This window comes from Ambystoma mexicanum, chromosome 12 (assembly GCF_040938575.1).
Source record: "Ambystoma mexicanum isolate Mex_15411 chromosome 12, UKY_AmexF1_1, whole genome shotgun sequence".
NCBI lineage: Eukaryota > Metazoa > Chordata > Amphibia > Caudata > Ambystomatidae > Ambystoma > Ambystoma mexicanum.
Genome location: NC_090936.1, coordinates 30,072,187 through 30,086,919, shown reverse-complemented (window position 1 = coordinate 30,086,919; position 14,733 = coordinate 30,072,187). Strand labels below are relative to the sequence as shown.

General features: G+C 49.8%; 1 protein-coding gene across 1 annotated transcript in view; it reads right to left on the bottom strand.

Annotated features, from left to right (window-relative positions):
* The window catches only part of TUBGCP6 (tubulin gamma complex component 6), a 728,796-nt gene that overhangs the window by 599,507 nt on the left and 114,556 nt on the right, over positions 1 to 14,733 (bottom strand). The window contains exon 4 of the mRNA XM_069627853.1: positions 1,159 to 1,369. Coding sequence (XP_069483954.1) covers positions 1,159 to 1,369 — 211 coding nt within the window. The remainder of the gene's footprint in view (positions 1 to 1,158; positions 1,370 to 14,733) is intronic.

Below are 14,733 nucleotides of genomic sequence, written 5' to 3'. Positions count from 1 at the left end.
TAGAGTCCATAAGCAAGGTGACAGTTATACATATGTGTGTGGTTAGCGGCACAATCAGGATGCTGATGTGATAAAAACCAATCACTAAAAAACACAATTACTAAAGGCTACACAAACACAGAAATAATCATGTACCTTATAGATTCAGATATCATGGTGTATGGGTCCCTCCCTTCTAAGCTATCAGAGCAGTTAATTCCACCTGGTGAAACTTAACTCTTTGGGTACATCAATATGCCACTCCCTCTGGGTAGTAAATATTCTGTGTGTTCAAAAATATTAACAAGTTTAAATTATCTGTTTTATGAGTGCTTTTTATGTTCATGTCCATTTCTTAAATTAAACTCCTACTTCATTCATCCCATAAGGCACTTCAAATGGGAAAGCTGTAATTACTTCAAAATGTGTTAATATAGTATTTGTCCAAAGTTTGCTTATCTAAGAAGCGCTCACGGAAGGTTTGGGGTAAACATAACTGCACGACCATGTGTCTAGAGATAGTCATTTGATGGATTCTCCCTTGCTTTAAAGGAGCAGTCATTCCGGCCCTACATACACACACTTGGAAACCTAGTACTATCTTTTTTTGCCACTGTAATAAATTCTGTTTGAATCTTTAAATATTTATTTGATTTGATGTTTCTACTTGGAGGTAAAAACAGGCCACTCATCTGTCACATTCAGATATGTTTTATAAAAGAAGTTGAAGTGAGGCAGCACAGGAGACAACATTAATCTTCCCTGCACATAAGTTTACAGAACGACAAATGACAAGAACTCTGCAAACATGTCAGCCACTTAAATACACTAACCATCCATGAATGCAATAGGAGAGCTTGACTTGTTAATTATCCACAGAGGATCTTCCTTCTAAAAATAGTGATGAAGTGTAACCTCTACGTTGTGGTGGTAAGACAAACAGATCCATGCAGTTAGAACCTCGAATCCCACCAAAGCAGAATATCCAATCACATCTGTACTACAAATTCCACATTTCTGCTTTGATCAGTTTTAAATTAAAAAAAATATACAAGGACAATTGCATATCAACAGGAACGACTCCTTCAAGGAGAACCATGTTTGCAAAACCATGTCAATATAGTCATGGAGAATTGTGTCATAGGTTCAGCTTAATCGTACGTTAACATTGTGACAAACCTGACTGAATGAAAACGTGGCAGATACCACTCCGATGAAGGCATTCAAAACATCCTTGACTAGGTCAAACTCCTTCACCATCACTAGCTGGGGAGGCTGGAGCAAGGCAAGGCTGAGAATTTGCAACCCTCCTTCGCGAAGTCGGTAAAAGGTGTCAAACGCCTCTCTTCCAGCTTCGGTAAGGTATGGCTCTTCTTTTTTTCCAGGAGGACTACATGAAACAAAGGCAGAAATCAATGGTTAAAAAGAGACATTTAGAGGAAAAGAATGACAACATGAGCTGGTAGAAAAAGTAAAGACCAATAATGCGCAAATCCATGCAAAGAAGCACACACACTACCTACAAAAGTAATTGTAAGCAGAGATTTAGAGTATAAGCCAAGGTGGTTGGCTTTTAACTCCGTAATATGAAAGAATAAACCAAACAGCCTTGACTGTGGCCCTACAATAAATATATCACACACACACCATATTTCTCTCATCCAAACTACAAATATAGCCCCATTAAATGCATAATGCCGCAATCAACATGTCGTGCAAACACAAAATGTCATTGTGATGCTGGGGCTTGACCTAAAAGCAGCAATACAAACTTAACTTGGATCGCTAACAGGAATTGATGTTAAACCTGCAGGTGTGCAATATTTGCTTGGCACTGCTGCCACACAGTATAACCAAAGAGAGGGGCCGTTCTAAGGTTTAGAGCTAAGCCCCCAATTTAGTCACAGATACTGTGGGGGTTGATGGGGGAGGATTAGAAGAAATAGCAGTTTCTCAACTGTCCTGCCCCTAATACCACAATACCCTACTCTGCTTCAATAATGATATTGGCTGGGTAGGCAGTTAAGTACAGAGTGGATATGCCTTTGCTCCTGGAAATCCCAGATTTCCTTTTTTATACAGAAACATGTTTCAGCAACAATAACTTTTTCGATTTCTGATGTCCTTTGACTTGTCTACAAGATTATTAATATTAATCACCCCATCTAATGAGATGACAAGAGGGGAGCTATTTGCAAAGGTTATTTCAGCAATAAAATAAATGACAATGGTGCCAGTCTGCCTTCAAAGACATCGACTGTTCAAGTGGTTCCCCTGCAATGTAGCATATTTTAAAAACAAGGAAATCAAATAAAAATGTTTATGCAACAGCTTCCACAAACCGTGCAGTCTTGGTGCTCCACCGGCCCCCCTTAGATTCCACGTTTTAATTTCTACATAACATATCACTAGCATATACTGATAACGGGTCAGTACACCAGGTCTGGAGATTTCAATACATAGTTTGCTGCAGACATTTGGATGATTGCGCTGACCTGAATAGAACAGTTTTTTTTAAAACAATTTTTATTTTTAAAACACACCCAACATTACAACTTTTAGGATGTTCATAATCATTGTCAAGCCCACACATTATACATTTCCCGTCCTCCTCTCTCCCTCCCCGCAAACTCGAGCTGTTCCATCAGTGTCATCTTCATGAGTATTTTCGGGAATCACGGTACTTGTAGACTCATCTGAGTCTTCTGATGCAAATTTAGCCAGGTGGGGGGGCTGCCATTGAAGTCACTAGCTGCCTCCAGGCTATCATGGGGGCCTACTTCCTCTTCTCCCCCCCTGGTGGCAGCTTCAAACCAAACCGCGGTTTCGGCTTCTGCCCATCTCAGGAGGTCTGCCCACCATGTCTCCACTCTGGGCCTGTGGGCCGCCTTCCAACACATTGCAATCCTGCGCTTGGCCAGGATGTAGGCCAGATCTTTCATTTTGTTGATATACTTTAGGTTACGTGGCCTGGGGAAATTCCCGAGCATGCATGCCCCTGCTGACCCCACGTCCAACACTACCCCCCCTCTGGCCATTTTCATCTTTATTTCCTCCCAGAATCTGTGCATCTCTGGGCAAGCCCAGAACATGTGCAGCATCTCTGCCTTCTCCTCACCGCACCTGGGGCATTTCTGTATGGCTGAGCCTCCAAACCTGGCTATTCTACCAGGGGTCAAATAGGCCCTGTGAGTGACATACAGCTGGATCTGCTGGAGTCTCGCGTTCCTGGACACCTTTTTATGGTACCTTTGAGCCCTATCCCACTGTCCGTCTGTCATGGGTTCCCCTATCTCCTCTTCCCAATCGTGCCTCACCTGGAGCGGTTCCCTCTCTGCCTTCTCTCTTAAGAGCTCATATATACTAGAAAAGGGAAGCAAGGGCGCGGGTGTTGGTGTCCCGTGAAGGGACTCTGTTTTAGCCCAGGAGGGCCACCGTATTCACGGAGGGGAGGCCACGCCCCCTCCCTATTTCTTCTCCATATCATCCCCGCAGGGCAGGAAGCCCCCGGGGAAGCAAGGGCGCGGGTGTTGGCGTCCCCCGAAGGGACTCTGTTTTAGCCCAGGAGGGCCACCGTATTCACAGAGGGGAGGCCACGCCCCCTCCCTATTTCTTCTCCATATCATCCCTGCAGGGCACGAAGCCCGCGGGGAAGCAAGGGCGCGGGTGTTGGCCTCCCGCGAAGGGACTCTGTTTTAGCCCAGGAGGGCCTCCGTATTCACGGAGGGGAGGCCACGCCCCCTCTCTATTTCTTCTCCATATCATCCCCGCAGGGCAGGAAGCCCGCGGGGAAGCAAGGGCGCGGGTGTTGGCGTCCCGCGAAGGGTGTTTGCGGACCCGTGGAGGAGTACCTTCAGGACTTTGTCTCTCCGACCTTGAGGCGGCGCAAGGTCCAGTGTATAGGAGGTGAAGAGGAAGGCCCGGCCCGGATCCGCCTGGGAGTAAAGGGTGAAAGTAAGTGCTGGCGAGGGACTGTAAGAGGAGCTGTTTGTTTGTTTGTTCTGGACACAAGGGCTGTAAACTGGGGAAAACTGGTGTGGACCTACTAAAACCCGCAATGTCACTCCTCAAGTCCCTGAGATCCTCGAAAGCCCATGGCCCCCCTAGGAAAGCCTGCCCTCCGTCACCAGCGCTCTCACCCTTCCACCTTCCTCCTTTTTGCTCAGAGGTTCATCTCGCCCGCCAAAAGAGTGGCCCCACTTCCAAGCGAAAGGTCTTGGCTGTGAAGAGGCTTCGCTCCCGGGATCAGAAGGGAGTGCCAGTCAAAGCCTTAAATCTGGATGGTCAAAACTCTGCTCTAGTATATGCGGGTGAGCCCTTTACTTGTTCCCCCGAACCCTCACTAGAGTTGAAAGAAGGGGAACCGTACAGCCACAGGACAAGGGATCAGGGAAGATCCAATACCTACCAACATTGGCAGTCTGTCTGATCCTTGTGAAGGAGGGGAATGTACCTCTAAGCCTCAGGCTACCACAGACTCCAGCGGTGGAAGACCTCCTGGCTTGCTGTTCCATCCATCCACCGCAGTTGTGCTTTCTCCCCATGTCTCCACCCTGAGCGTCAGCCTCCCCAAGGTGCTATCCTTTTCTGGAATTCTTGGTCCCGGAGCGGAGATGCCGGAGTCCAATGTGGAAGACACTGCAGGAATCGGAGCACTAGTCAGCAGCTATCCCTCAGCTTGCTCCATTCCTGCCAGCAACATCACGGCCTCCAACCAGCCATATGGCTCTAACATTGGTGCCAGCTTGGGAAAGACTCCTTCACGCTCTGCTCTGGCCAGCCCAATTGCGGGGGACAGCCCTTCTTTTGTCAATGTGCTTGTATGTAACCTCCCCATGGGCAACAGAAGTTTCCGGAGTGTATCTATGTCTACAGAGCACCTATTGGCTAGACCCTCTTTTCATCCATCTCCACTTAAGGTGGCCAAACAACTAAACTGTGAAACCTCCCCGGCTGTAGGGCCGGTTATCAACCCATCAGTCGAGGTGGACATGTCACTCTGGGGGTGTAAGTGTAAACAAGTTTTGGCAGAGTTGGCTGCTATTAGAAATCTGCTTATAACACTAATAGCCATTCAGGGGAGGGGGAAAAGGGAGGGGGGAGTCCTTTCCCACTCCGATTGTTTGTAAGGGTCTCTCTGACTCTTCTTTGGTACACCCTAAGAACATCGACCCTCCTTGTCCCGAGACTTTAGCCCCAACATCTTCTGGCCCTAGCTTGTTGTCTGGGATGACTCATTTGGATTTTGGAAAAGTTCCCAGGGGAGGGGGATCCAAGCATAGTGAATCCAGTGGGGAGGTAGAATCTGCCCCAAATTCAGTAGGTCTAAAAAGCCCTCGTCATGGGGGGATGACCGTTTGTGGTCAACGGCACAGAGACGGCCCATCTCAGCCTCCTGTTCAAGGCCAGACTGGCCGAGCTACAGTGTATCTCATGGGGTACCAAAAATGGAAAGGAACTTGTTGGAGTCTAGGGAGCCCCTCGTAAATAAAAGTGTTGACTGGCTACGATCCGTGAGAGGTTGTTCCTTTGTGTCCAGGGAATCCTTGGTGGGCTGTCGGAGAATGGCCAGTTTGGGCAAAGGCTCGGAGGACACAGTGGAACTGGCCTTTTTTGACTGGAGACTGGCGAGCAGGGTCCTGGGTCAATGGGGGGGACGGGAGGGACGCCAGGGAGCGGAATTGTAATCAGTCCCCACTTATATTTAGGCTCCAAATACCCCTTGAGGCCAGTCAGGAGGCCCTTCCCCCTGTCTGGGGCAAACCTCATTCCCCTGGGCCGTGTTCGGTTAGGCTTTTTGGGGGCCAGGCCCTGGCAAGAGGAGCTATCCAGAGGGGAATGGGGTCCTATGTTTCCCCCTTTTTCGTTCCCTTATTTTGTATGGAATTGCAATGTTATGAAATTATATCATGGTTTTGTGTAATAATGTGTATCTCTGTCGTTTAATGGCTGTTTTTATACAACCGAATAAACATGTTTGATTGATTGATTGTTTTATATATCCTAGATATTTCATGCCCACCCTCTAAGACATCATACATCATTTCCAGGGTAGCATCAGGCTCTTCCGCTAATTCCGTCTCAGGCCACCTTCCTCTTACCCGTTTCATGAGCCTGATATATGTAATATATTGGCCTCTGTGTACTCCTGTCTCCTCCTGCAACCTCTTAAAATCCACTATCTCCTGTTCCTGCCACATATCTCAGAGGGTGGCCAGGCCCACCGGTTCCCAATATCTGCGGACCGCATCGAACAATTGGGGATCATGCCCACATAGCGCCACTAGTGGGACCTGCTGAGAGAGCGTGTCTGGGTTACTCACCGTTTTCCATGCCCTGCTCCAAACTTCCCAACCCAACTCCAGAAGTCTTCCCGTCCCCACTATCTCAGTCTTATGCATCCACACTGTCTCTCTTAAAAAGTATGGGGCTGAGTCACCCTGAAAAAGCCTAGCTTCCGCAGAGTCCTCCGCGGACAACCACCTGGCTACATACAACAGCTGTCCTGCCAAGTAATACAATTCAAAATTCGGCAGGTTTATGCCCCCCCCTCTCACAAGTATTCTGTAACTTCCACAGGGCCACCCTGCTCCTGGAGTTGCCCCATATGAAACCCCTGCACATGCCATGGAGTCTCATGAAAAACCACCTGGGGATCAGGTACGGGACATTCACAAAAAAGTGCAAGAGTCTGGGCAAAACGACCATTTTAAGCAGGGCTGCTCTCCCCATCATGGCTAGGTGTAATCTAGACCAGAACACCATGCTGTTCCTGATTTCCTCGATCGCTTTCTCTGTATTATGTTTGTGTTCTGTTTCTATCTTATGGTAAATGTCCACGCCCAAGTATCTGAATGTCACGGTCTGCCAGGGTATCTGCAGGACAGGTAGCCTCTCCGGTGGGTGCTCCTTTATCTCCCTAGGAGGAACAAGCTAGACTTCCCGGGGTTCACCGATATGCCCGAGAGGGTGGCGTAGCAGTCCATTACCTCCAACACGTATTGCAGGTTTTCCTCCGGGAAGCGCAAGTAGTGGAGCATATCGTCAGTGTACAATATCAGGTGTGCCCCCTGTTGTACAAATCCCCACCGCCCCATATTGTTGCCACAGGCATATTGCCAGAGGTTCTAATGCCAGAATATATAACATGGGTGACCAGGGGCAACCCTGTCTGGTCCCCCTGCTAAGTTGCCATTTGTCTGAAATTGTGGGTCCAGTTTTAATTTTCGCGATCGGGGAGCTGTATAACATCTGGACCCATCTGATGTATACTGGTCCCATTCCGTATCCTTTCAGGGTTGCTTTCAACCACGGCCACCGCACTGAATCAAAGGCTTTAACTGCGTCCAATGACACAATAGCCATCTTGCCCAAATCTTCCTTGGTTTGATCAATGATATGGTGTAGCCTCCTGTGGTTGTCTGTAATATTTCTACCGGGGACATAACCCATTTGGTCTGGGTGTATCAACTTGCCAATTACCCTCTTTAACCTGTTAGCTAGCACTGCCGTGAGTATTTTGCTATCCTGATTTAGCATGGACAGGGGCCTGTAGGATCCACATTCCGCCTCCAGTTTACCCGGTTTCATGAGCGGGACGATCACTGCTTCGCGGAGGGACACTGGTAATTCCCCCCGCTCATAGGCTTTACTAAACATGGTCAGCAGCGGCTGGAGTAGCTCCTGCTTATATGTTTTATAAAACTCGCTGGGTAACCCATCCGCCCCAGGCGCTTTCGCTTTACATGTAGGGAGGTGTTGAATCACCGCCTCCAATTCATCCGGCGTAATGGGGGCGTCCAGATCTGCTCATTCTAAGTCATCCAAGGTGGGCAGCCCCACATCTTCAATTGTTTCCAATATTTCCTGGCTCATGTCCTCCCCAGTATCTTCATATAATCGTCTATAGTACTTGAGGAACTCCCCGTTTACCCACTCCTGGGTATCACAGATTTGATCTTCGGCATTCCTGACCTCTCTGATCACCGAGCGAGGGGTCTCATTTTTATAAAACCAAGCCAGTAGTCTACCCGGCTTATCCCCCCCTGCGTGTAACCTCTCCGTGTATTTCTTATAGTTTAATTTACATAGTCTGTCCCAGAGTTCACCACAAGCTATCTGCAAGTCCTTTATCTTGGCACTGTTCTCTCGGGCAGTGCCCTCAGATTGAGTAAGGCCCTCTAGCTCTCTTTCGGTTTCTTGCAGTTCTTGTTCAATACCCCTTTGGAGCCCCTTGGATTTTGATATAGCTACACCACGCACCACTACCTTGAATGCCTCCCATACTGTTCCCATAGTACGTACACTGCCCGTGTTTATTTCGAAGTATTCTTCGATGGCCTCCCTCAGATCCTCCCGGAATTCTGCGTCTAGAAGCGCCTCAGTTCTGAGCCTCCATGTCGGGATGCGCGCCCTGGGGGGTTGATATTGCCACTCTACGACCAAAGGCGAGTGGTCAGATAATACCCTCGCCTTGTACTCGGCCCCCACTACTTCTCCCGCTATCTCCGCAGCTACAAACACATAGTCCAACCTTGTGTGCAGGTCATGTGGCGCTACATAGTGTGAATACTGCCTATCCGTTGGGTGTAGTCTTCTCCACACATCCTCTAGACCGGTGTTTAACCATAGTGTTCTCAATGCTTTAGACGCCGGCGCCTGCTTTACAGGTTTATCATCCGACCTGTCTATCCTGGGGCTCAGGGTACAGTTGAAGTCCCCTCCCCATACCACCACGCCACCCACCAGGGGGCTAATTTTACTGTATAGGGACCTAAAGTATGCCGGCGTATCATGATTAGGGGCGTACAGGTTTATAATATTCACCTGCCTATTTTCCAGGAGTCCTGCCACCACCACCATTCTGCCCTCTGGGTCTATTGTAGAGCTGAGGAACTGGAACGGCACGTGCGGTGCCACCCAGGTGATCACTCCCCTTGCGTATGCCGAATATGCGGCGCCTATGACAGTACCCTTCCATTTTCTTCTGACCACCTCCAACTTCTCCTTGGTGAGGTGGGTCTCCTGTAGTAAAGCTATGTCGATATGCATCCTTCTCAAATACATCATCACCTTGTTACGTTTTAGATAGCTATTGAGACCCCACACATTCCAGGTCACCACTCTGAGATTACCAGACGCCATCTACTCGGCACATTCTCTCTCCACCCTCCCCTCCAATGTCTTCCCTGATGGCCCATTGTCCGACTCTTAGCCCTCCCACCGACCACAACTCGCCCCCCCTTCCCAAAACTCCACCCCACTGCACACAACACTTCCCCTCCCCCCACCCTACCCAATCCCAACAAGTGCCCAGCTCCATCCCTGGATCTCAGGCCCACCCGCGTCTGGTCCTATCTCGAAACCGAGGAACAGGACCCTGCGGGGTGTCACCGATCTAACAGCGACCTAACTAAGTATACTACTAAGGGGTTCAAGGATTGTCTTCTGGGAGCTCCCACTTATCCAAATGAGATAGTTGCATCCATCAGGACCCACCAACACTTATTAGCTACTGCACGTGCCCCACAAGCTTTATTTGACACTATATTCAAGTCCCAATGTCTTATCTATGTTACCAGGGGTGACTCAGCTGCATGCTACTTATCTTCTGCGGCTCCCCTCTGGACATCTGGTTCCTGAGGGCGGCCCTGCATATCCAGCCATTCCATAGCGTCCTCCGGAGTCTCAAAAAACAGAGTTTTGTTCTTGTAGAACACTTTCAATTTGGCTGGATAGAGCAACATGTAACGGTGGCCAGCATCTCTCAACCTTCTTTTCACCGCCCCGTAGTTCATCCTGCTGCGCTGTATGTGCAAAGTATAATCCGGGTATGCCGTGATTTTCGCCGGCCCCCTTTCGATCGTTCCCCCCTTCCGAAAAAATTCCAGTATCTTCTCCCGATCCCGGTAATTCAGGATCTTTGCGATCAATGGCCGCGGGGGGGCTCCTGGAGGCGGTCTTCTCGTCAAGGCCCTATGTGCCCTCTCGACTGCAAACCCCTGGGTCAGTGCTCCACCTGTTATCTCCTGCAGGAGCATGGTTTCCACATATTCTGTCGGATTGGGTCCCTCTATTCCTTCCAGCAGGCCAACAATGCGGATGTTATTACGTCAGGCGCGTGCTTCTGCCTCCTCCGCCCTATGTTCCAGGTTGCCCACCCGCTGCACAAGGGCATGGAGCTCCGATCCATGGGCGGCGCACGCCGCCATGTTCGGGGCCATTTCCTTTTCCAAGTTTCCAGTGCGCTCTGCGATTGTACGCACTTCCTGCCTCAGCAAGTTAACTTCCTCCTGGACCGCACCAATTTTGAGATCTAGACTCACTTTCAGGTCGTTCATTGCTAGGCCCAGTTTAGTCTCCCAGGCAACTTTCAGGTCTGCTATCGCTGCCAGTACTTCCTGGATCATGCCCGGTGTTTCCGCTGCCGTCGTACTACTGTCTTTGCTTTTGCCCCCCTCTGCGACCGGGGAGGATTTAGCATAGGTCTCCAGCGGGGACTGCTTGTTCTTGGGCCTGACAATTTTGGAAGACATCTTGTTATACAGACCGGGCAAAAGTTGGCAGCACCACCCCACGTGCAGGGGATTTATGCGGCGCTAAGTCACTTCCAGCGGTGTAGGGGTCGACCCAGCTACGCCCGGGTGTGTTTTGTTCGTTGCCTCCTACGTTGGATGGGCCGCGTCCACCCACGTACTTGCGCCCATGCAGTGCAGCACCGCCGGTCTCTGCTACAATCCCACAGTGTCCAGTAATCACATGAACCCGATGGTCTAGCACTCTCGCACCGCGACTCGCTGTCGGCTCTAAGGCTATCCAAGCCACGGTCCAGCCCAAGGTGTTGTCTCCCCGCTCCTTAGCTGAGGGGGCCGCCTCACGATGCAACTGGGGAGCGGCAAATGTCCCGGGTCAGCCTCTGCTATCTTCCGACTGTGGCTCTTAGTGAGGTTCCACCATCCTCGGAGTTTGCAGGTCTGGGTGCAGCACTGAGTCTTTTCCGACTCCAATATTCACTGCCGCTGGCTCGTGCGCTGTGGGTACCCACTAACACTCTCTTGTCTCTCTCAGGGCCTCATATGTGCCCCTCGGTGTTGTAGTCTGTGCCACATGCGATGTTCTTTGGGGGCAGCCCCCTGCAGTGTCCCTTGTCTTCTGTGTGCTGGCTCGACCCTCGGCACAGGCTACCACATCACCCACGGGCAGCCCAGGTTGCAGTGATATTGATTGTGTTGGGCGTCAGTATTGGGCTGTTGGTTGCCCTCTTAATCTTCAACTTGCACCACTCCTGTATAATGTCTTGTCATCAGCCGTCATATGTGCTGTTCCTGCCTCTCTCTCTATTGAAGCCAGCTCCGTGTGCACAGCGCAGCGCTCGTTTGTTTTTCAGAGCCGCGCACAGATACAGTGTATCCTCCTATTGTCCCCAAAGCGATAAGGCTGCTTGCACTGAGGGCCCGGCGCTCGCCGCCGGTTCATTCGTGTTCCACTACTTTATTAGCAGCCGGCTATGCATACGTGCGCGCCGCCTTCATGCCTTTGAAGGGGCCGTGCCGTCGCTCTCCCCAGCCCGCGGGGCTGGTGTACAGTCAGTGTAGCACGCCTCGCGCGCTCCTCTCCTCAGCGCTCTAGCCCCTCCGGTCCACGTCTCTGGGCAAGGCTCGTCCCGCGATTACAGAATTCGGCTGGACTCCCGGCAGCACCCCCAAGTATCCAAGGATTCCTTTGTCTCCACCGCCATTTTGTTTCGCCTTTGCAATCCTGCGTTTGTGATATGGAAAGTGGTTATAATTTTTAACAGTGCATCGCCAGTGCACCGGAGTCTCAGCGAATACTCTCCCTGCATTTAGCAACAAGTGTGTCATTTTCAAGCGCTGGCAGGCATACCAGGGCGCAACTGCATCGCGGATCATTAAAGGATCGCAGGAGCTCCTCCGGAGTTCGTCCTTTCACATGGCCGTCCAAGCCACGCCCCCGACCTGAATAGAACAGTTATTCTTGACAGCTGTTCACTCCCTACTGAAAAAAGCAGCCATTACAAATCTTCTCAGCAAAGCAGACCCTCCCAACATAACGACATGGATTGATAGTGAAGCTCCACCATGTATCTATCTGCAAAACTAAAGCAGAAGACAGCCTTTGCTCAAAGCTAAGATTTCAACAGGCACTCAGAAAAACCTAAACTCAGCAAACGTATTAGTAATAATAATAATAAGACTACTAATAACCGTTTAAATCTCTTAACTAATGGTGTTCTTATTAACTAATTCAAGAGTGCTAATTGTATCTATGTCTCGAGGATTCACCAAGATCTCTGGGTGGTTGCCACGCCTGATGAGCTATTTTACTGGCAAATTGTTAGTTAAGACCACTTAAGCTCTCTGCCCCGCTCAGCCAAGCACCACACTTTACATACCACATATGAGTAACTAAGCACTACCTTTGATATAGCGATAGCTTGTAAACCCCATAATCACCACTTAAATAAACAAGGCCGATTTGGTTTCTCAGCAAGAAAATTAATTTTGTTCAGGACACTTTAACACCATCAGACACATATCCACAAAATAAAAAAATGTAATTTTACTCAATATTGTTTCATGTGTTCTCCCGTTGAAAGCAGCTCTACAAGATCAGGAATCTGAAAAATCCTGGTTCAGCTACAAGTGATCATTGTCGCAGATGGCCTCAAAAACACACCAAATCGCAAAGACAGCTCAAGGGTTATTTATTGAAGGATTTGAGGAGGGGCTCACTAAGGGCCATCTCCTCCATAGCCCTGGCGTCCCTCAACCCCGGGATGGTCCCTAGAGATCGCTAACTCCCACTGTTTAATCAATACCTGGCTGCTTGGGATGGCCCAAGGGCAAACACCCTTTCTATCGGTCTTCCTCTGAGAACACTTGTTAGGAAAATGTCAATTTTAGGCAACTTCTCCTCCATATTCTATGTGCCCCCAAACTTGTTCCTTTTATTTTACATCTTGTCCTGACTTTTTGCAGCGAAGTGAAACCTTCAGCTTCACTTTACTGGCCTTTTGCTCATTTGTTATAGGGAAATTGAATAGTCCTACAGACCGTCAGTACTTGGAAACTATGTTTCGCTTTTGACATGTTAACTGTTTGGGTAACTTTTTCGTATTGCACAAAATATCTTTTAATGCAGTGCAATGGGGATACGTTTGCATCACCCTAGACTTTTTTTAATCATATTTGTTATATTTTCAAATAGCTCATTCATGTTGCCACATTTGCTTACTAACTTTGGCTAGTGGAGGCGTGGCTAACTGGCCATGTAGCAGGACGTGCCTGAAGGGAGCTGCTCCAAGATCCGACATTGATCCGTCTCTACACACGCTGAAACTGATCATCACGTCTCAATAACTGAAGCACAGGCGTGCGAATGGTGTCTCTGCCGTTGCTGGAAGTATGGAGCTGCTCGCGCGAGCGACAATATTGTAGCGAGGAGTGGAACATTCAGCGATCTTGATACTTTGTCTCCAAAATGGCGGACAACAATGGGCGAGCGGCCGCGGACACGCCTCATGAGGATGAAGAGCGTGCGGCGTGAACCGTGACACGCTGTTGCCTGGACTAGGACTGCGTACTGAAAAGGGGGCTGCAGTCGGGCATGCGGCCGCGTCGCTTGCGAGTAGCAGAAGTGTACATTTTCTGGCGCTGTGCCTGCGGAAGCTGAGCCCACAGAAGGTGGTGGCCGGTGACTGGAGCCTGCATGGCCCCCTCTAGCAGCGTGTGACTACGGGTGAGCGGAACCAGCTGCCTGCGGACGTGGACGCAGTGCCTGCGCCGCGGGCAAGAACGAAAGGACCAGACGCGGCTGAAAACCGTGGCGGCGGATAGCTGCCGTGTGATTATATGAAGAGCAAGAGACCGTGTCTAATTGAGTTTGGTGGAGCTGGGCATTGAGCCGCAAATAAAAGGAGCAGCGCGGCTGCACACATTTCCTTTGTCCCTGCGGTGTGATGCAGGGGTAGGGGCCGCTACAGTTGCTTAAGGCATTGCACGTAGAAAGCCCACTGAACAGGGAACAGCGGCCCGTTGCCCCGACCACTAATAACAGTGAAGAGGCACGCAAGGGGAATGAAAAGCAGCAGGATGCCACTGACACACTCTTCCTTCATCACGGCAAGACAGCTGGAAAGGAGGCAACTGTAATGAAGCACGGTGAAGACTGCATGTGCACTGAAGACACAAACATAACCCAAGAGGGATCTAGAACGGGGCATAGCAGGCGACAGAAACAAGGAACCTTGTGGTACCAAGACAGGAAGGCTAAGTTGGATGTGTAAGCCACGGAGGGAAGCCACAAAGTGGGGACACTGCTTTGGAATTGTGTCTCAGCAGAAGGAAGATCGAGGCAAATGAAATGGCGCGGATCCTGCCACATACTAACTGTTCAAATATAAAGGTGCTGGGGCGACATGTAGCGGACTCATCTGGCTGACTATAATGAGAAGCTGCCTGCGTTCAACATCGACGTGGCCGTACTGCTCTTAGCCTAAAGAAACTGCCGGGCTGAAGCAGATGCTGGGGTAACATTGTCGCGTCCCTGCATGCGCAGCTTTGAACGAGTTACCGTGCCCGCGTGAATCGGAATTGCGCTGTGGTGAGGAAGCGCTGACACACACGTGGGAGGACATAACCCAAACGAGTGGAAGTACCCCGACATATTAACCGAAAACTGGGAGTAACCCGCAGACAACGCGGCTGACTCAAGCGACGGACTCACTGGGCCAAG